At 43.1% G+C, this 22,394-nt stretch overlaps 1 protein-coding gene across 1 annotated transcript in view; it reads left to right on the forward strand.

The window, feature by feature from the left end:
• DOCK5 (dedicator of cytokinesis 5) overlaps window positions 1–14,783 on the forward strand; it is a 799,955-nt gene extending 785,172 nt beyond the window's left edge. Inside the window, exons 51-52 of the mRNA XM_069214140.1 lie at window positions 391–512; window positions 7,769–14,783. Of these exons, the coding sequence (XP_069070241.1) occupies window positions 391–512; window positions 7,769–7,855 (209 nt within the window). The 3' untranslated portion in view covers window positions 7,856–14,783. The remainder of the gene's footprint in view (window positions 1–390; window positions 513–7,768) is intronic.
• The last annotated feature ends 7,611 nt before the right edge of the window (window positions 14,784–22,394 follow it).

The following is a 22,394-nucleotide window of genomic DNA, read 5'->3' on the forward strand; positions in this document are numbered from 1 at the left end:
GGGAGTGAAAACATGCATTAGAACTTTGTAAAACGGAGAGATAAATAACAGCTAGAATAAAAAATGAATGACTTAATTATGAGGTAAGTCAGGCATCACACAGGAGACTCCAGCCGGGTATATTTTAAATGTGGCTGAAGTGCCACTTTAGTCCTTTAATATGAACTTATGGGATTCAGTTTAGGCTCTCTTATTGCACCATGCTTAATTGTTTGGTCAGAAACAGGTACTAGATGGGTGGGATGTATAATGTTATAAAATATGTTATATTTTTTGAATATGTTTGTTTTGTAGCATAAACTTTCAGTTCCATCCTTTCCACCCATAATACACCGTGAAGTACGAATATAGTTTGAAATAGGAAGCTTACTGTAAATATTTACATTCCAGGCTCTCCATCTCTGATGACGGATGGTGTGATTTCTGCGTTCCAGAGTATCCCGCCACCACCACCTCCTCCTCCCCCCAAAAGTAAACCGTACGAGAATGCTAGCCAGAGGAACTCGGTGGAGGTAAGGATGTGAAAATAGCATTCCCCCAGATCCTTGCCATGCACACTGCGAATCATTGTATCTGAGAGAGAGAGAGAGAAAAAAAAAAAAAAAAAAACAGAGAACATTTGAGAGAGAACACTGGATTACAGAGATTGACATGAAACGCAGCAAGACTGAGGTCTCCTTCCCTTTTTCATGGTTCCAGTATCTCCCACTGCTGCCCCGCCAGCACTTAAAAGTGGCCTCACTATAGAAGCAGCCGCCACCACAGCAAGAATGCACTCCTTTCCTTTTGCTACACACCACTTCATACTCCCTCCTGTATTTCCCCTGAGAAAGCCTTAGTAATGAATATGATGGTGAATCGTATGTGTTGTATGATCAACAGCATGACATTAGATGATATTCATTGTGTTGCATCACAATCATGATGACTTCTTTCCAAGAGGAGTTCATCTATTGGGGTGTCGGGCCGTTGCCCCTCTGTTTGTTGTCACTCTAGCCCCCATATTGCCCACCTTTTGCCCCTGTATTAAATATGAAAAAACACATTTATGATTTTTTTGGGCCCGCAGCATTGCTTCTTTTTTTTCTTCAGCCATAGGTGGGGTTGCAGGATTAGTGACTGAGTAGAGCATGTGGGGCGAGGCTTATAATTGACATTAGCAGACATCAGTAGCCATAATTTCAATGAAGACACAAGCTTACCTTAGTCGTTGAGACACACACTCCCGAAGTGTGCATGCAAGGTTGACCGGCTTCCTTTCTGTGACCACCCCGACAGGCGTACTAGAGATCTCTCACCACCTGAGCCATTAGTGCCCTGATTACTCATTGGTAATCCTCACTACTGTTAGTCCTACTTGTCCTTGACCCACTCATAAATGCTATGAAGTAGTATCCAATCATAGACGGGGGAAAAAAACAGGAAAAACTTGCTGACCCTATCCACCCTCCATCCAAGGGCTATAATGCACTAGCCTCACCTTAGCATTTCGTGAAATACCACAAAGGCCTGATATGGTGAGGGTGGGTGAGAAATATGACTTGGTTGAGGATGAGTAGTACTAAGAGTAATGAGGAGTAATGAGGGCATTACCTCGAAGTCCCTCATCCTCGACCCAATCATAAACACTATGAGGTATATGTTAAGTAATGTAATGTTATGTTAACAAGTTTTTTAGAGCACACTATACCAGAAGGTGTCAAAATGCTTTGAGAGGCAGTGCATAGCAGTCTGTATTAGAGCAGAGGATGACTAGGTGGTCTGGGACGAAAAGAAACATGTTTTCAGATGTTTTTTAAAAACAGAACAAGAATCAAGTCTAGGGATGTGGGCTGGGGGTGTTTGATAACTTGACTGCAGCCACCAAGATAGAGTGACTACCCCATCTGGCTTTCCAAAATCTGGTTTTATTGCCTTTTTATTCAAGGAAGATCGAAGAAGCCTGTTGGGAGTGTACCAACAAAGGAGTCAATTGAGATGACTGGGTCCTTTCTGATGTATGGCTAAGAACGCCATGCAGAGAATTTTAAAAGTAATCCTTTGTTTGACTTTGAGCTAGTTAAGGGAATGAATCCCGTCCCTGAGTGAGGGGAGTTTGAAAATGTTGAGGACCAAGTGAGCTTCTGCCTTCTGGGCAATTTGAAGCTTATAAAGGCAGGAGATTTTAATATTGAGGTAGAGAGAACTGCAGTAATCCAGTCGCAAGGTGACTAAAGCGATGATGACAGATTGGCACACTTCCCTTGGGAATATATGGAAAGTCTTCCTTGAGGTCATGATGATGAGAAACCAAGCTCCGGTGGTACGGCTGACCTGAGTGTCAAAACTCAGAGAGTGTAATCAAAGATGACATCCAGGTTTTTCATCCTGGCACCAGATCCTGTCTGCAGCCCAACAGATTAAAGTATGAGTACATTTCCAGAATTTTGTCCCGAAAGTAAAGTGCAACTCTGTCGCAGAAGTCTTGAGATGACTTCAGGGAGCCCTGGGACGGAGGATTGGATAACCTTTACTATATTAAAAAGTAATTTAGAGGAGTTGTTCACTGCCCTAATTTTTTCTCTGAAGAAGGATGATTTAGCAGACTTGTTGGCCAGTTTGTAACGCAGGAGGAGAGCCTTATGCTTCTTTTTTAACAGAGCATGAGTTTGCTCTCTATTTCCGCTCTTGCCTATGGTATTCTTGTCTTTGGCTCCTGAGCTCTTCAGAAAACCAGGTATACCAAAGCATACACCCAGCAGAAGGCCTCTCCAATACCCATACCAGAAAGAAAATACAGTACAGCATAAAAAGCACATCCAAGTGAATTTAATGTAAAAATCACAAACTCAAACTGGACTAGCAGTCTCAACCTCCTGTAACACCCCACTCCACAATTCAGACAATAGTGTTTAGTGAAGCTTTGCTCAGAAGCCCATGATACAGTTCAGCATATCTCATCCAAGGACACCCCGTAAAAGGTGACCCAAGAAGCCAACACCCCACAAGTGGAGCTCACTTGAACAATCAGTCAAAGTCATCTTGGAAGCTGCTTTCCCTCATCCTGCAGGACACAAAGTCACAGAGAAACTGTTGTAAGTCCGAAATGTAGCAGACTGAACATGCAAAGACAACACAAGTTTCACATCCAGAGTATGCAACACTTTCTCCTCAGGAGAAAGGACAGAGAGAGGGTAACACCAGCTTCTGAGAGAAATGAAACTTAGAATGCACTTTTGGGAGAAATCCAGATTCCAGGCTCAATGTCACTGCTTCCTCCATAAATGTCAAAAATGGGGAAGTACCTCAAAGCAGAAAGTTCCCCTGAGCGCCAGGCTGAAATGATAGCCACCAGAAAGGCCACTTTAAAGGTAAGGAATTTGAAATCCATAGAAGGCAAAGGTTCAAAAGGAGGAGATTGAAGTGCGTTCAGAACCATAGAAAAATCCCAGGAAGGCACAGAAAATCTGACAGCGGGAGATGACGGAGAAAAACTATGAAATAGTCTGGAAACCGAAGGCCCAACATTGGAGGAAAAGAACACAATCCCTGAATGCGCTGATAGCTGCCTATTGACTCTTCAAGGTAGATAATGCATAACCTTTTGGAAACCCATCCAGCAAAAACTAGGGAATAGAAGCAATCAAACAAGATGTAGAATAAAGATTATGAAGAGAACACCAGTAATCAAAATTAGCCCGGTGCTTAGAATAAGAAGACAGCGTACAAGTCCTATGAGAGACCTGAACCACTGAAACAAGGTGAGCAACCAGATCTTGCCTCTCTAGAGTCTGTTGTTCAGCCTCCCAAACCACTAGCGTTGGAGGGACCAGCAGTTGTGACTGAGAGCCCACAGTGGAGATGGAAGTCGATGCAGGGTTTCAGGAGGCACCACTGGCATGCAATTCAACAGGGAGAACCATGACCTCCTCAGCAAAAAAGGAAGTATCATAACCACCTGTGCCTTCTCCTGCTGCGTTTTCAGTAAAAAAAAGCCTGAATGAGGGAAAAGGGAGGAAAGGCATACAGTAACATCAAAACAGGAAAAAGTTGGGAGCACACTGCCTCACACTCCAACATTCAATTTGCCCCATTGCATCATAGTAAATGTAGTACAAATCCATTTTTACTTCATTTGTAGTCTGGAGTCTTTCACCCTCTTGGGTGCAGCTAGTGCTGTACATCTCTGGAGACATGTTTTGGGTTCTATCCCTTCATCAGCAGAGAGCAGCAGGCTTTATTCTGGGGTGGCTGGAAATGTTGCCAAAGTCCTCCCAGGTCTCAGTACCACTCACTGGCACACAGATGCATCAACCAAAGCTCGTCAGCTTGCTCGCTCACGGGAGCCTTTTTAAACAAGAAAAATTTGGGAGCACCCTGCCTCACACTCCAGCATGCAATTTACTCCATTGCACCCTGGTAAATGTAATACAAATTCATGCTTACTTCATTTGTAGTCTGGAGTGTTTCACCCTAGTGGGTGCAGCTAGTGCTGTATATCTCTGGACACATATTTCTGGGTTTAGCCCTTCAGCAGCAGAGAGCAGCAGGTTTTTTTCTGGGGTTCTGGAAATGCTGCCAAAGTCCTCTCAGGTCTCGGCACCACTCACTGGCACACAGGTGCACCAACCAAGGCTTGTCAGCTTGCTGGCTCAGTGAGCTGACAAGCTCAATTGGGATGCACCTGTGAGCCTGTGGAGTGGTACTGTGACCTTTGAAGACTTGGGAAGCATACCAGCAACCCCAGAAGACTTGTCTCTGCCCTCTACTACTTTGGTGAAAAACTACTGCAACTTTGAAGTGTTCTGCAGTTACCAGGATGCACTGGGGTGAGCTCTGCTGGGATCAGAGACAGTGTGGTCCCTCCCCCCTCGTGGTATAGGGTAACATTGGAGACCACAGAGTGGATAAGGCAGCCACTCCCCAGGCCCCCACTGCAAAAGGTTGGCAGGAGAGTGTTGGCCCTCAAGTCAAACAAATCCATTGTGGGACATCCAAACTTCTGGCAGATCTGGTGGAGTGCCAAAGATCCTGAGAGAATGGAAACCTGAGGCTCAAGGCATCTGCCACCACAATGTCCACACCCCTGATGTGTTGAGCATATATGGATTGGAGTTGAAGCTGTGCCCAACTGGCCACCTGATTCAGTCACTGGCTGTGAGTCCTGCCCTGATGGTTAATATATTCCACTGTATTGTCCAGTCAAATCCGGACATTGCAGTTGGATAAATGGGGCTGGAAACATCGGTGCACTCTCTCCACCGCTGAAAGTTCCTTCCATTTGGATGAGCCACTGGTCTCCGACCTGTTGCAGTGAGCCTGACTATTGCCCCATCGTCTCCACCCATCCCATCCCAGGGCATTTGATCTGTTACCATCATTGGAGGTGACAGATGCATTGGCATCCCCTTGCGAGATTCACAGTTCAACCACCATTGCAGGCCCTCACAGCAGCGGTAGGGTGGAGGAAGTCTTCATGACCCCTCTGAATCGGTACTCAAGCAGGTTGGTGTTCTTTTGCATCTAGGAGACTCTCGTGGGGGAATCTGGCTCCGCCCTCCCGCTCTCCATCTGTGCAGCCCTCTGCTCCGTACTGGCTTCCCCCTGGGAAATCCTTCACACTTGCAGTGAGTCTCTCCCAATGGAGAGACTGCCCGGAAGGCCCAAATGGCCCAGGCAAAGTCCAGGTGGGATTCTTCCACAAGTGATGAAGGGCAGGGGAGGGGAATCCACCCAGCTCTTAATGTGCAGCAGGCCACTGGGAAGGGAACAGGGCTCTCCTTGCGCTGAAAAATTAGAAAGGGAAAGCGATCTTCATGCACTACTCTCCAGCACCAGAGTGAAACATAGCACTCACCATGTGCTAGGTGTTGGGAAAAGGGCCATGGAGCGGGAAAACAGCTCTCTCCCTGCGCTGGCTCCTTGGGAGGCCCTAGAGGGGAGGGCACAAAAGGGTCCGGTAGGCCAGCACAACAGGGCAAGTGATGGCGGTTCCTCCTGGCAGTCCCACAACAGTGTCCAGCCAGACCAGAATCAGGAACCAGCTGGCAGCAGGGCAACAAGCAGGATAGCAATCCAGAAGAGTTCTTTGTGCCACCCAGCAGACACCAAGCAGCAAGGCAACAAACAGAAGACAGTCCTGATGAGTCCTTTGTGCAGGCTAGCAGTCCTTCTGACAGGTTTAGTCCAAGTTCCAAAAGCGCTCTCCAATCATGGGGCGGACCCCTCTACTCGTACTCAAAAATTCATTTTTCCAGGGGGTAAATTCACAGGGACCCTTTCCAATGAAGCACAACACCCTTTCAACCCAGCCCTATCTCCAGACCTCAGTTGGGGGTAATCAGTCCATTGTGTGAGGGCACGATACATCCTATTGACATGCAAAGTGTGAATGACCCTCCCTTTCCCCAGCCCAGGATAGCTCTCAGTGTGCAGGGGCCTTTTCTGTCACACCCAGCACTTCATGTGTTATGGCTGCCTGGAAAGTATGCACCAAGTGGAGCTGTCACTCTGCCCTAGACGTGGAAGTCAGGCTTTGAGATTGGAGTCAGGCTGCAAAGCGCTAGAGTTATACGCACAGACAAATGTCCACTTTCTAAAAGTGGGATTTTAAAATAGTAATAGAAAATTCACCTTCCTTAGTAAGCAGGATTTCTCACTGCCATTCCAAATATACTACACCTGCCCACGCTACTCCTTATTGAGCAGAAATTACCACTTAATCATATATAAGGGAATTCCTAATGCAAACCTATGAGAGGAGCAGCACTCACAGCAGTGAAAATCGAAATAGGCTGTTTGTCACTACTAGGACATGTAGTACATAAACATATATGTCCTACCTCTTACATACACAGCATCCTGCCCATAGGGCTATCTTGGGTCTACCTTAGGAGTGACTTAGGTGTAGTAACTTCTGTGAGTGGCACAATCTGCGCTGCAGGCCCACTAGTAGCATTTAATTTACAGGCTCTGGGTATATGGTATACCACTTTACAAGGGACGTACAGGTAAATTAAATAAGCCAAACAGGTGTAAACCATTTATACCACATTTTAGAGGAGAGAGTGCATGCACTTTAGCTCTGATTAGCAGTAGTAAATTGCCCAGAGTCCTAAAGCCAACAAAAAGAGGACAGAAAAATAGGAGGAGAAAGGGATAAGGTTTGGGGATAACCATACAGAAAGGGTCATTTCCAACTGATCCTAATATGAGACTTTTGAGTCGTCTGAGTGCCAGCAAGGCGAATCATTGAACTAAACCTTCACTATCTCCTGTGACCTAGAGGTCATGACTTTAACACCTGACAAGGACAACTCAGCCTTCAATCATCAGTAATGTTTGCACTGTTACATTGGGTTACACCAACATCTCCTAATTACAGCACTTTGAAATGACAAATGTGCACTGGCAAGTGCTATATCAAAAAACAAGAGATTATTATAGAATTGTTGGGGGGTGGATTGGACCCTGGTGTATTTTTTCAGAAAACGGTTAGTGAATTCCTAGAACAGCTTCACCTCAGAAATAGTGGTGTCAGAACAGTAAATGGACTGAAAATTTGCTTAGCTCAAAATTATGGAAGTGATACTGAAAAGGAAGGGCAGTGGCAAAAGGAAGGGCAGTGACAAAGAACATTTTGTGTGTGTGAGTCCAAAGGTTGAAGGAAAATAGGAAGACTGGATGAATAGCCCTGGTCATTTTTAGATTTCTGATTTAGCATAACAAAATAGCAAAACAATTTGAAGCACCTTTAAATGAATGTATCTTAACATGTTGTATGTTTCAGACCCCGCCACCTCTACCAAGACGTGAAGTGAAGCCTCCGCCGCCCCCACCTAAAGAAAGAAAAGCCAGTGTTGTGCCTGTGGAGTGAAAAAGATTCCCAACATGCCCCCAAAACTACCCTGGAGCATTTAAAGAGTCACCAACCTTCAAGAAAAGGTTTCCGATCCTCCACAGATGTGCCTTCGCTTGAGCTGCAGAGCAAGTCATACGTGAGAGCTCACCAAGGACGAGTCCGTAATGAGCATCTCAGAACACGCATCAAGGTTCCATTCGTTCGAAAGTCTAAGAGGACCATGGGGTGGAGCGGTCAGTAATTGCCTCAGAACCATTGTGTGCTGCTCCAGCCTCAAATCTCAGCTGACTCTAAAGGAGGATTGCCCATACCACCTGAGCTGAAGAGGGTGACATATTGGAACTTCTAGACTATGCCTATTATGTAGACAGTCAATTAACCAATAACACGGCTCCTCCACAATGCATGAGGGCTAACCCTCGATTTGCCAAAGTTACTATCTGAATATATTTATAGAACAATGTTGACTTGTTATATGGTACAGATGTTATTCCTTCCTGAACCCCATCCAAACAATATTTACCTGCTCTGTTCGTCTTGGTGTGATGCACTTTGTTCTTGCCATGTTACTTATCTGCACTAATGTTCTAGTATTACCTCTGAAAATGCTGAAATACTAAGTGAATATCATTAGGGGCTGCCCATTGTAAAATGATTCCCACCTATCAGAACAAATCTAAATTCGATGATACTTAAAGTGCCTCAGAAGATCAAAGTCGTGCAGGGTTTGAACCACAAGATGTAAGTGCTTGAAAAAGGTACTTCTCTGGCAAAGCAGTATCACCTATCTTTGTTCTCCTTTTCTTGTTGCCCAAGGTTTTACAACCATTATGTCATTTGGTAGGAATATAGTTTAATCTGCTACTTAGCTCTGATGGTGCTGTGATGTTTTATTGCCACCTTTGCATATAAAAGCTGTTGGGACTTGAACACTTGTGGGGTGATGCACCAGACATGTTTGCATTGATTAAGTAAGGCTTTGAGGTTCTCACAGCCACTAACGTTTTAGTACACCTTTTTACCTGGAATGATCGCAATTTGTGATTTTTGGGGGGATTTTAACAGTAGTTATTTTAGGTCTGCAGTACTCTTCAACAATAGCAGATTATATGTTGTTTTAAAATTAAGCCGATTTTGGAGATAGAACCTAGTCGCTTCTAGGAGCTGAGTAGGGAGGTGAGCGTACTTTGCAGGTGCTCAGAGTACTTATGGGCAGCTGAAAGATAGCATTGTTACGTTTTATGTTGAGGACTGGTCTGCAGAAGAACATGGTGACATGAAGCATGGACTATTCCATGAGGCATCTAAAATAGATTGTTATTGTGAGGTCCGTGCTGAAAGTTCAAGCCTTTATTTTTGCACCGTCCACATCTCATAATATTTGCATTCCTATGAAATCATTCCGCAGGTGCAGAAAGGCCCTTAGATTTGCAGAGCTGCGCTCTGTCTACAAGGTTGTAGTTTCAGTACTTTTCTACGCGAGTGAATATTTGTTAAATGAAGGAGTTAAACATTCCAGTAGAAAACAAAAGCATGTGTCCCTGACAGATAAACCAATCCAACCTGACAAATTGCATTCTAGTGTGGAGCACTGTTTGATGTGCGACCACCCAGGCATGCTGATAAATTGCTTCTGTTTCAGTGTGAAAAGGCATTAGGAAAAGAAAATGTTTGGTGATTTGCTCCCCATTATTAATCTTTTAGCTGCACTGGGTGAATGAACAGCCTGGTCGAACAAATTTCAATTCATCGCAGAACTCTATTGTATTGCCAGTGGTTACTGACGGATGTGAATTAGTTTGATCTCAACAGCTGCTTTCCATTTATCATGGAACCAGGCTTACAACGGTGATGGAAAAACTGTCAACTGCTTTGTATGAATGAAACATTAGCTTTGAATTTAGAGTGGAAGAGCATAGGATGATGAAGGAAAGGGTGGGGGAGCTTTCCATAAAAGGAAGATGATTTCAAGAAATACATGGTTGATTACAATCCTCATTTTAGGAATGTCACCAGTTAAGATGATCATCCGATATTTTGAACACGGTATTTCAATAGAACATATTTCTGTTTATCGGAATATGAATTGTATACGTCAAAACAATTGGTGCGGCCGTGTGGCCTGCAACCTTAAATCAAACTGGAGTTTATTGGTGACACAGCCTTGCAATAGGCATTCAGTTTGATTCAGGTGAGCGAAAAATATCTGATCTCATTGCAATGCAGCTAAATCATATGCAAACACAGATACTCAACGACAAAGACGCTGTTTGTTCATCTATATTCAGAATTCATCACATTTGTAATAGTTTGATTTACAAGTATTTTCAGTCCATGAAAAATAAGTAATGGCAGTCAGGGTAGGCCTGAGGCATTTTGCTTCATCTTTCTGCAGTCCAGTCCCAAAAATCCTGACATACAAAATTGTTTCTTATATTATCCTGAGCAACTCCTATTTTCACTGCATTACCCATACCAAACATTCTTGTGCCGGCGATAGCAAATAATTGTTTACTGAACCTTAGGAGCAGGTTATGTTTTTTCTTAAATTGTTGATTGTTTTCAGAGTATGTGGATTCTTGAGTGAATGCAGTTCCGGCCCCATTAAATTGGTAAAGTTGTTGAGTTGGATTATTTATATAGTGTTTTTCATCAGACCAAATTCAGTATGTTTTTAAGCCAAATAAATGAGAGAAGTACAAAAAAGGAACATATATGCCTCCATTGCTCAAAAGGTATCAGGTTGGTAGCTGCCAAAATGTGATTTAAAGCCCTCTTCTTCATTCTGAGAAGACTACTTCGACTACACGTACCTGGTCACTTTCAGCAATCCAGCATACAATAGATAAGTGGCTATGTGTTTTGTATGGTTTCCAGATGAAGGAATGCTCCAGTTATTTAATTTTCTGATTTACATGAACAGTAAGGACCAATAGATACTTATGTCCTGATGGGTTAAGCCTTGCTCTGTCTGACAGACCCTTCAGTCTGGAACTGCTGTATCCTAAAGGTGTTTTCCAAGCTTCCCTTCTCCAGAGTACTACCACTTGGTTGATGGAAAAACACAAGGATGGACTTTTGTGTGGGATTCCTCGCTAATGGCTGTTGCATGTTTAGACTTTAAGCATGAGACAACAAGGCATTGGGAAGATATGTTCTTTGCAATAGTGATTACCTGTAACAGTTGTGTTCCTTATGAACACATTATCCTTTAAAAGACATGTTAGTGCCTGCCTTTAGAAAGTAATTATTCCTATGCGAAGCGTTTCTGTAACGTTATTCCGAAGTTCCCACCTCCATATTAGCTTCTCATATATTACTTACCACTCAGTCCCCTAGGATGGGCTGACAAGGGTTGCACCTTCTGTGAATTAATTTAGTGGTGGATGGATGTTTTCCTGTATCTCTCTCTTTGTGCGGTAGAGATTTAACGAACAGCAACAGTGTAGCGGATCTTGTGTGTCTGTGTCATTTTTTATATTTATTGCTTTTTTACTTATACGTCTAGGCTGTGACTGTTCATTTCATGCTTGTAGTTCCTGGGTCCTTGGTTTATGGAAGCATAGGAAGAGATGTTAGAAAAGTACGTTCTGAAAGAGTAGGTGCAAACAATACTTTTATACATACTGTTGATTTTGTTAATTTTACAAAGTCTGATCCCGTGATTTTAATGCTTGGAGTCGTGTTAACATGGGAAACACTAGGTTTGTCGTAGATTTCTAAATGTTCCCTGACAATAATACTGCTACTGTGCCAGGTTCACAGGTCTGAGGTCTTTTAATGACAACAGGACTTTAAGAAAATAATTTTCTAATTGTCCATTATTTTTCGTGGCTGTATTAAGAGATATTGGACCTGTATAAGTCCCTGGAATAGTTTTGAATTCATACTTTTGCTGTTTGTACCTGGATGTTGAATATTATTACATTTTATGTGTTGGGTTATTAAATAGTCAGGTTATTACTAAACTGCTGTGAATTCCGGAGACCAGAGCATTACTTTGGGAATATTCTTTAAGGCTGCAGTATGAATGGAATCCGTTTAGTTGGGGGAAATGATGGTTATTGAATTATGCATCATGGAGATCTTGTGATGTAATTCCAGTGCTTTAAATCACATTGTGTAGAACGGTAGTTCAAGAGTAGTTCCTTTGGATGTGTATGGCTATAGTGGAATCACATGATTTGACAGCAGATAATGACTTAGAAGCTTTTCCCCGCATGTGCGAAATCTGTAGGAATGCCCATTACTGAAATACAACCTTAGTTCTGACTTAGAACTCTCCATAAACTGGCTAACCCCCAGATTTCGAGCGTTCAGCCCACTTCTCTTCTCTGTTCCCCCTCTCAACAAATAGTCGTGGTCAATCTGGTGAAGGTGTCACATATTGTTATTAAACACTTTAGAACAGTTGCTTTAGTTCAGAGGGGATCACTGTTGTCTTACTCCACACCTATTTATTCTTGGTGTTGTTTATGTCCACCCAGGTGCAGCTTATTTTTGTGTTTCTTTCCCTCAGCCTTTTCTGACCTCCATTCCCAGTTGGCAAGAAAAAATAATTGAAGCAGTTCAACTAACCTCATCCAGTGACTCTTGTTCCATGCTAGTCATTGTTCAGCTTTACGTTTGTGCTGCAGTATGAGCTGTATGTACATCTTGGATACTAGGACATCAGCCCTTTAACTCCAAAAAAAGAGGCGCAAGGCCCCACCCCAACTTCTTTAAAATCTTTTTTTAATTTGTATTATTCTTGCGATTTTACCATAAAACATACTCACGTATCAGTATCCTTTGGCGACTGTTATTACATTCATTTAGAAACTCTGTAACCACTCACATAAGACAGCTTTGAGCACATTTGTGCCATATGTGCAGATTAGGCCAGACTGCCAAATTGTTTGGCCCCTCAATGCTATTTTGACCTCATCGTGGCTGGTGTTAATGTTTTCTCATATCAAAGGTGGGGCAATTGGCACATTTCCCTGGCTGTGTCCTGTTCTCCAAAGATGGTCATCGTCCAGTGTCTGCAGTACTTTGCTTTTATCTTATTCTTCTGGCACTGCAACTTGCAAAGATTTTCCACTGTGGTACAGTGTCCAACTTGACTACTGGCTCTTTTGTTAAGTAACATTCTCATTTCATTTTATTACTTTTACATTCAAATGTTTTTCTTTGAAATCTGCACTGGAGATAGACTAGTGTAGTCCCTTCCTTAATGTACACAATGTTTTAAACTACCATGGATCCCTAATAGATGCTGTTCATACCTTTCTTATTGCACATTGCCCCATGTGAACTAATTCATATTAAATCAGTTTGCATCTGGATAGTATCTTCATTCAAGCTATTTTATCCTCTCTTGCGTAAATATAATTTAATATTGTTGCATGTCCTAATATTGTAATATTGCTCCCTCAAAACACTTTTCACAGTCTTAGAGCCAAGAAATATACTGATAGATCTAGCTTTAAGGGTAGTGTCTTGGGTTGCTGATGTTCAAGCAGGTATAGCTCTTCAGACTAACTTAGCTTGCAATATATAATGGCCTTTTAGTGGGCTATAGACGTATGGTGGTCTTAAAGTAGTCATCTATAACTTCTCTTCATCATCTATAAAGTCTCTTCCTTCACCTCTTGACAAATCTGTTGAGCTTCCAGAGTCCCACTGGAAACTTGTACATAAGCAACCACTGAAAGTACAGAACCCTGCACTGGCACATCTTTGATGTGTGGTCGTAAGAAGCAGAATTTCTCCCAGATAACAATCAATTGCTGATTGTCTCCACTTTCAACTCCCGGTAAATGTTCGTTTGAACAAATCAGCACAGTCACTGTCCACTTGTGCCCCAAAAATCAAATGTTGAAAATAATCATTTAATATATGCCGAAATGGGTGTAAAAAGATGTATTTTTTTCTGTGCTATTTAACGTCAAAGGTCTGCGTGTATGTGTTTGACATTATTTATATTACCCTTAGCTGAAATGTTTATTTCCCCCTCTTCACTTCTCCCGGGTGTGAATGTTGATGTGATTTGAGGTTGACTGCTGATGGGGACGCTCTTGGCTAAGAAATGTTTGTGCGAATGAAAGGAAGGTACTTCAGGCACATAGCTAAGAGAAATATGTGTAAAATATTGGGGTGTTGTAACTAATAAAGTCCCTAGAGTTATAAAGAAACACTAAGGTCTGGCATCCTTGTTGGGCATTTGGGTATCTGCTGCATTTTCAGTGCAGGAGCCTACTTCATAGCACTAGCTCTGCCAATTATTGCAAAAAAAGCATGAGAACAAGTTAAGGTATTTTATTTTCATTCCTACTTGCAGAAAACGCATTTTTCACGAGGATCTGATTGCACTCTGCATGCTCACCTGAACAGTCAGGTACGGAGAAGTGTGCCAAAAGTCCTCGCTTTAGTATAATTGTGTATAACATTTCTATCCACCCTGGTACGGATTCATAGAAGTGACCATCTGTCCAGAGCTGGCATTTCCCAGCTCTAAAATGGCCCAGAGAGATGCAAGCATTGCTTATATTTAATTGCTACACTCTTTTGACAACTAGCGTCTTTTCATTGGACTAGTAAATGTAAAATTTGTAGGCTAATATCTCTGTACCAAGAGGTGAAGATGCCGATTGAAGACGTTTGACACCAGACCTCAAATATGTGTATTTCGAATAATTTTGCTTGTGTGCAGCCAAATTTACAAACTTGTTCACAATAATATTATACAATTGCCTCCGCTTAACATTTCTTTCTCACTATAAATGAAAAGTCTTAATAACACTGTGGTAAAGGGATTGTGCATTTTTCAGATTATATAGTATATGATTCCCGAAATTGTAAAGACATTTGTACAAACTAATTGTATGTGCTACAAAGTCTAATACCTTGTACAGATTGTAAATATATTTTTTAAAATAAATGTAGTTTTTAAGTGAACAAAGCCAATTTGAGTTTGCTTTTTATATTTTATTTATTTATTGTTGTGTATACCTCTTTTAATTTGTCCTTCGCTGAATGTAATGTCCATGCAACATTCAGGTGCTGCTGCGTCCTAGGTGTCGTTGTGGATTTTCCGGGTAATTAGTCTTTTTAACAAAGGGGTCATACTGTGAACATTTAACCTTTACAGTTATAGGTATCCATAAGAAATAGGTGCTTAATACAGTTTTAGATTCCTCATCGTAGATATCTCCCAGATTCCAGGCTGGATCTAGATGTTTTGTAGCAGTGCTCCAATGTGTTGTTAGGTGCAGAGTACTGTGGCTCTCAGCTGACTCCATAATGCCCTGAAAACTGAGCTGCTTATAAGCACCACTCCTCCGCACTGAAATCAGCTCCTTTTTTCCTGTCCTTTCTGAGACGGATCCGGAACTCCCATTTCTGACTGTCAGTTTTCTGATGACTCCTAAACATTTCCAACAGTGTGCTAAGGAACAATATCCTCACAGAAACCAAGAGGATTCAAGTTGTTCTGCGACTGCACAAAGCAGTGTGCCTTTGACACCTTGGCTGAGGAAGTCCAAATCCAAATGCAAGTATAAGTAATTGAAGCATGACTTGTCCACATCTGCCACACTGATTCCAAAGTTAAAGCATGAGAGCATCAAGATGTCAGTGACCCAGCTGCAAATCGAGGCCTTCAGAGTGGCCATGCTGCAAATTTTCACTGTGCTTCTGCCATGTCCGCCCCCCCCCCCCCCCCCCCCCCCCACTGCAGCGCAACCTGCCAAACCCCTTTAGAGTGCCCTTAGTGGAGCACAGTCACCTTGTGGGATGCAGGATATGATGATTCTTGTCAATGTCAAGTTGGCAATCCATAACAACAGGCAGGTGTGTCTTGCAGACTGTCCAGTAAGGAAATGCCCTACCTATCGTTCTCTTGCCGCCCCCCTTTCACAGTCACCGTGTCCTGCAGCGACTGACAGAGGACCATCTCTCCATTTTGTGTCAGGAAGGGCAAGCACATTTGGAAAAGGGGTTATCGAGGAGGTGCCCACACCAGAAGTGGGTCATGGTTGTTATTCCTGCTGCTTTCTGGTTTCCAAGGAGGACAGAGGCCTTCATCCTATTTTAGACCTGAACCCTTTCAGCGCTGTCCTCTGGAAAGAGAAATTTGAAATGCTCAGCCTGACCCAGAGCTTGCCTACTCTCCACCCTGGAGCCTGGATAGTGGCATTGGGCCTACAGGACACCTGTTATTAAATGCCCAGCCTACATGCCCATCAGCACTACCTGCAGTTCGTGGTGGGACAGGAGTTTGTGGACCTCCACTTTAGTCTCACCATTGCCATTGTTGACTAAAGTGATGGCTGTGGTAACACAATTTCAGATGTCACGGGTGCCATCTTTCCCTACCTCAATGACTGCCTGTGGGTTTGCCTCATACAGTCATCAACTACCTACAGAAGACGGTGATCCTCCTATCATCTTTAGGGTTCACTATCAATATGCCGAAGTCAAACTGACTCCTTCTCGGATACTCCCCTTGATCAGACCTATTCTGGACAGTTTGGTTTTGGGCCTTTCCCCTAGGAAAGAGAGTCCAGGACAGTCAAGGCTATGACTGTCCTGGATCTCAATGAGGCTGCTAGGTTTGATGGCTTTCTGCACCCTTCAGATTGAGCACGCCAGATGTCATATGCACCTGAGAGCCATCTACTTGGTGCTGAATGCCTTCCTTTCATCCACCAACGGAAGGCTGGTTCAGGTGCTCATGGACAACACCACCACCTAGTGCTATTGCAACAAACAAGGTGGTTTGGGCTCAGGTCATGGTCCCTGTACCAGGAGACCCCGATTTCCCTAGATATTGCTAAACCATCAAGGAATTGTCCTGGTAGTAAACCACATAGCGGGATTGTTGAATGCCAGGCCTGCCAAGCTCAGATGTTGCCTTTGTGTGGATCATGAGTGGTAGTTGCTTTAGTACATTGGGTGATAACTCAAATATCCTATATGGTGCTCTTTTCATATCAGTATCAACAAAAATAATAAAAATATATTTAAAAAATGAGTAATAGTTACTCCCAGAGGTGGAGCAAGATATCCTACGCCAATGGTGAGCACCTTGGCTTGATCTTTTCACCTCCACTGAGAACATGCAGTCCCAGTACTTGTCCACATTGGAGTTTCCAAGGTATTTCTCATTGTGTGTTATGTCCCAGGTGGAACTCAGGATTCCTTTGTCTTTCCGCTAATACCACTTCTGCCCGTGTTCACAAGTTATCCTTGTGACTCCGGGTTAAACACGGAGAGTATAGTATGCACAGCAACAGGGCTTGAGCATCAATCCTCCAGTCAGGCTGTCCCTCTGGGAGGATCTGTTGTTGCAGGGCAGAGTTCTGCACTGTGCCTTCACAATCTCCACCTTCATGCTTGGAGACTGAGCAGCGACAACTGGCCACTTTCAACTTTCTCCAAAGGTAATTGATGTAATTCTGGCTGTTGGGCATCCCTCGACAAAAAATGTATACATCTGTTTTATGACTAATTTGTGGCTTGGTTTGGCACTCAGCAGATACTTCACTTCAGGCAAAGTTATCTGACATTTTGTTTGTTTTTGTGCCCATGCCTGGCAAGGCTTTGCTTTAGGCAGTGGTTAAAAGGTACCTTTTGACTTTTTGGTGGTTGTTGGATCAGCCTTCATTGTTTGTCTCCAGTTGGTATACATTTTTTAAAAGGGTTACAACATTTGTCCTCCCTTTGTCATGCCACAGTAGGACCTTAACATAGTTTTTACATTTCAAATGTGCACTCTATTCGAGCAGCTTCACAGCTGCCCCTTTCAGCTGCTCACCCGCAATTCAGTGTTCCTTGTCGCCATTTCATCAGCTTATGAGTGAGCTTTAAGTGCTCTGTGTCAACTCACCATACACCACCTTCTTCCGAGACAAGCTGGTTTATAGATGCAGGCATCTTTCTCACCTCAATTGGTGACGGTGTTCCACGTCCGTGAGAACATCACCTTGCTGTCATTCTGTGTCCACCTCACCCTCTAAGGAGAAGGAAAGACTCCATCCCTTGCATCCCAAGTGCTGAGCTTTGGCCATACCAAATAACGCTAGGCAGACGATCAGCACTTTGTCTGGTTCTCTGGAGTGAAAAAAGGCAAGGCTGTGGAGAAGAGAACCATCTCCCATAGGTTCATGCTCTGCATTAAGATCATCTATGCATTGGCCAAAAAGCTACCTCCAGAAGAACTGCGGCCCGTATTTATACTTTTTGACGCTAAACTGCGCTAATGCAGTTTAGCGTCAAAAAGTTTAGCGCCGGCTAACGCCATTCTGAAGCGCCATGCGGGTGCCGTATTTATTGAATGGCGTTAGCCGGCGCTAGTAGACCGGCGCTGCCTGGTGTGCGTGGAAAAAAACCACGTACACCAGGCAGCGCCGGCGTAGGGAAAAATGGCGTTAGGGCGTCTTAAAATGGTGCAAGTCAGGTTGACGCAAAAAAATCGCCTCCACCCGATTTGCGCCATTTTTAACGACGCCCAGACGCCATTTACATGACTCCTGTCTTAGTAAAGACAGGAGTCATGCCCCCTTGCCCAATGGCCATGCCCAGGGGACTTCTGTCCCCTGGGCATGGTCATTGGGCATTGTGGCATGTAGGGGGGCACAAATCAGGCCCCCCTATGCCAAAAAAAAATATAAAAAAATAAAAAAAATTATACCTACCTGAACTTACCTGAATGTCCCTGGGATGGGTCCCTCCATCCTTGGGTGTCCTCCTGGGGTGGGCAAGGGTGGCAGGGGGGGGTCCCTGGGGGCATGGGAGGGCAGCTGTGGGCTCATTTTGAGCCCACAGGTCCCTTAACGCCTGCCCTGACCCAGGCGTTAAAAAGAGGCGCAAATGCGTGGTTTTTTGCCCCGCCCACTCCCGGGCGTGATTTTTGCCCGGGAGTATAAATACGACGCATTTGCGTCGCAGTCATTTTTTTAGACGGGAACGCCTACCTTGCATCTCATTAACGCAAGGAAGGCGTTCACGCAAAAAAATGACGCTCTTTCCTCATACTTTGGCGCTAGACGCGTCTAACGCCAAAGTATAAATATGGCGTTAGTTTTGCGCCGAATTTGCGTCGGAAAAAACGACGCAAATTTGGCGCAAACGGAGTATAAATATGCCCCTGCGTGCTCAATCTACATGGGCGTTAGCAGCTACCACTTCCTTAGCACGCGGGATCCATGTCCTGGCCTTCTTCCAGGCAGCTATGTGGGCATCCCTCCATAAGTTCACAAAGCACTAATGTCTGGACAGTCAGGTTTGCCACGTCCTACAGGACTTTCTTATTTGAATCCATTTACAGACCCACCTCCAAATAGGTACTTCTTTGTTATCTTTTTAAAAAAGCAAGGAATCTCGCTTTAGACGTCTCTTTCAAAAGAACTTACCTACAGTAACGCTCTTTCTGGTAGACTCCAACTTTCTGCAAATTCCGCACTGGCCTTCCCTTCCTCCCTGTTCTGCGATTATACTCTGTCTATTAATAAGAACCCAATTCCTACCAATTTGCATTTAGGATTCTGTGTCAGGGGGTGGGGACACTCTAAAAAAACAACTGACAGTGCACGGAAGTGTTGCCTATATAGCCTCTGCACGTCATTTCTGGAGCAGAACAACGCCAGTGCGAAGCAAAATGGCACCACCTACTGGCACGCACTGTTACTGTTGAAAAATTTCCAGATCCAGTGTGACACTTGCTGATATTCAAAAGGAATCTGTGGCTAAATAGTTTCTCTACCAAAGAGTGTTAATGAAGGTAAGTAACTTGTTCATCACATTGGAAAAGAAGGAAAGACTTTCTGAAATGACTCCTATATTTTATTTTCCTTCCATCTACATTTAACTTACAGAAAATAACAATGAGAAAAAAAACGAGCAATGAGGACGATTGTATCTATAGAATTTATTTTACAGTTTTAGTTGGCACTACTTATTATACACTTGAGGGCCATGCAGCAAGCCATTTACAGTTAAGCACTATTGTTTACATCAGCTAATGTCGAAGCAACTAAATCTCTGGATATCAGAAATTCGCCTTCCTTGATGGACACTTCATTGAGGAACCATTTTCCCCTCGTTGAAAAGAAGTCTCTTTCTACCAATTTCTCCTTCAAGCCATCGTGCCTGCAGTGCAAAAAGAAACAGGTTACGCTCTGATATAAGCTGTTGTATAGCACATTCCTGCTACTAGTGCGCCATTTATAATCTGCAGAATGGCTTTCCACAATTTTTGAACTTTCATATGTCTAGATTCAAGGTCTAAGTCCGGTACCTTTGTTTTTGGTCTCTGCATATTCTGTGTAGCTGTTGGTGGTTTCAACAGATTTATTATGTGGTGCTATTGTTTAGTGTAAAGTGAACCATTGTACGTTGTGACTTTCAACATTCCCCATGAGTAAATTCTTGTCCATTGGCCGTTGAGTTGTATTACTATACTATTTGGCTTTGGTGCTGTGTTGTGTTGTGTAGAAGTGGATAAATAGCATGATGGAGGCCGTACGGACATTAGATTGTGTGAGGTGTTATTTGTTAGAGATGTACTGCAAAACATGGTAAATGTATGTCTCCTTGCACTTCTATATGTTGTGGGTTGTACAGCTGTGTAGCATTGTTTTGTTATCTGTGTGGACTTGCAATATGGTGTGTGCATATTAGGTTCCTGTAAGTTCTGTGGTTTCTGTGAATGGTGGTTATTTTAAAGGAGCGTGATTTTAATAAAATGCATTGTATTACAAGCTGCAAAAAAAGAAAGAAATAAACATTAGCAAAGCCAATAGGATTTACCTTTGTGGCCTATTGGCGTTGCCAGTGCTTCTTTGTGATGCTGTACAGCAGCGTTTCCCAAACTGTGGCCAACATCCAAGCAATAAATAAAGATGCATTTCAATTGTGTACGTCCCAGCAAACAAATAAAGATGCCTTTAAATTGCGAATTTATCTTGTCGGATTTGTTGCACTTCAAATACAGAGGTAAAATGCCAGGCTGTTTTCTCCGACAGGATGCTGCTTATGTTTTTTAAGATGGGGATTGGTGTTTACAACGTCCTCTTGCTTTGCAGTCAGGGAAAGAAAAGTAAAATGAATTATGTGACACTTTTGTTGGGGTGCGGGGAGTGTAAAAGAAAATACTGTAGGGTGTCATTTTAAATATAAATACCTGTGAACAATTCACATCCAACAGCTAGGAAAGCAAAACTTAAGCACTTCTTTTTAAATTCTGAAGTGTGATGGAAACACAGATTTTAATAGGATGAAAACAAATCAAGACACTCCAACTGGTGATGCACAAGTGATAAATAGTCACTGAAACCAGATTTCCGCACATCGTTTGTGTGCAGTATAGTTTTGTCAGTAAAACTGTATGTCTGTGCAAAATTAGTGGTCATCTCAGTGGCAAATGTGCTAATTGTTAATGACATTGCAGTACCACACAATGCTTTAGTTAGTTCAAAAAAATTGCTCACCTCATGTCCATTAAAGCTAGGTGGATGCAGCAGTTTGTTGCTCTAAAATTGGGTTGTGGTTCTTCAAAGTTTGGGAAGAGCTGCTCCATGGCATTGGTAAAATGTGAAATGTTTGTTGGTAACGCTCAACAACAAAAGAGATAAAATCCATCATGATGCTACTGTTACCACATCATTCAGTAGCTGCTTGCCTGCAGGATGATGCATGTGCATACATATCACCATTTGATTGATGTGTGTACCATCTTCTATACATTTTCTTTTTAACCAGTCCAAGATGGCGGACACCACTTTGATCAGAAAAACAATTAATAATTTTAGCTGCATTAAAGCATTTTGTGAAAAAATGATGTGGACCTGCAGCAAATGGTAGAGCAGCAGGAGCAACGAATGTTAGGTGGAGAGAATAATTTGTAAAACAAAATAAAAGTGCAACGGAGGAGGAAGCAATTGACCGGGTGGAAGGAGGAGGAAGCCGTGGCCACGGTGTGGGGAGGAGAGAGCAACAGTATGCAATGCAGGATACAAGGAAACACACAAGGGAAAGAGTAATTGTGGGAGTTGAGCATCACAGAGCGATTAGAGAGGGGAATGTGAGGATTTGGTGGAAGGAAGCTGCAAACAGACGACAGCATTTAAACACATGGGCTCTCATGGCGTGCTTCAAGAAAAAGTAGAAGAGTAGTTCACTGAATGTGAGCAAGGGAAGGATAAAAGTCAGTTGATCCACAGGATGGTAAAGAAGCTATACCCTATGGGAGGGACAAAAACAAGAAGAGGACACCAAGCCTTCAAATAAAAGGCAAGCAAATGAGTGACAAAGAAACCAACCAATAGTAGACAATGGGAAGGCTTGAAGCCCACTGTAGGTTTTGCTATGGTCCACAAGAGGCTTTTGCCTGTTGTAGGTAAGACCTAACAAAACAGTGCCGACTTACTGAATGTTAATCTCCTTCACTGCCATCACTACTTTGAATTTCTGGTGAAATTAGTGTAAGGGGGAGCTTACAATGGTGGTCATTCTACTTCAACTTAATTTTTCCAATTTCAGATTCCATTTTCTCCTAACCATGCTTCTGCTC

The sequence above is a fragment of the Pleurodeles waltl genome, chromosome 11, assembly GCF_031143425.1.
Source record: "Pleurodeles waltl isolate 20211129_DDA chromosome 11, aPleWal1.hap1.20221129, whole genome shotgun sequence".
NCBI classification, from domain to species: Eukaryota; Metazoa; Chordata; class Amphibia; order Caudata; family Salamandridae; genus Pleurodeles; species Pleurodeles waltl.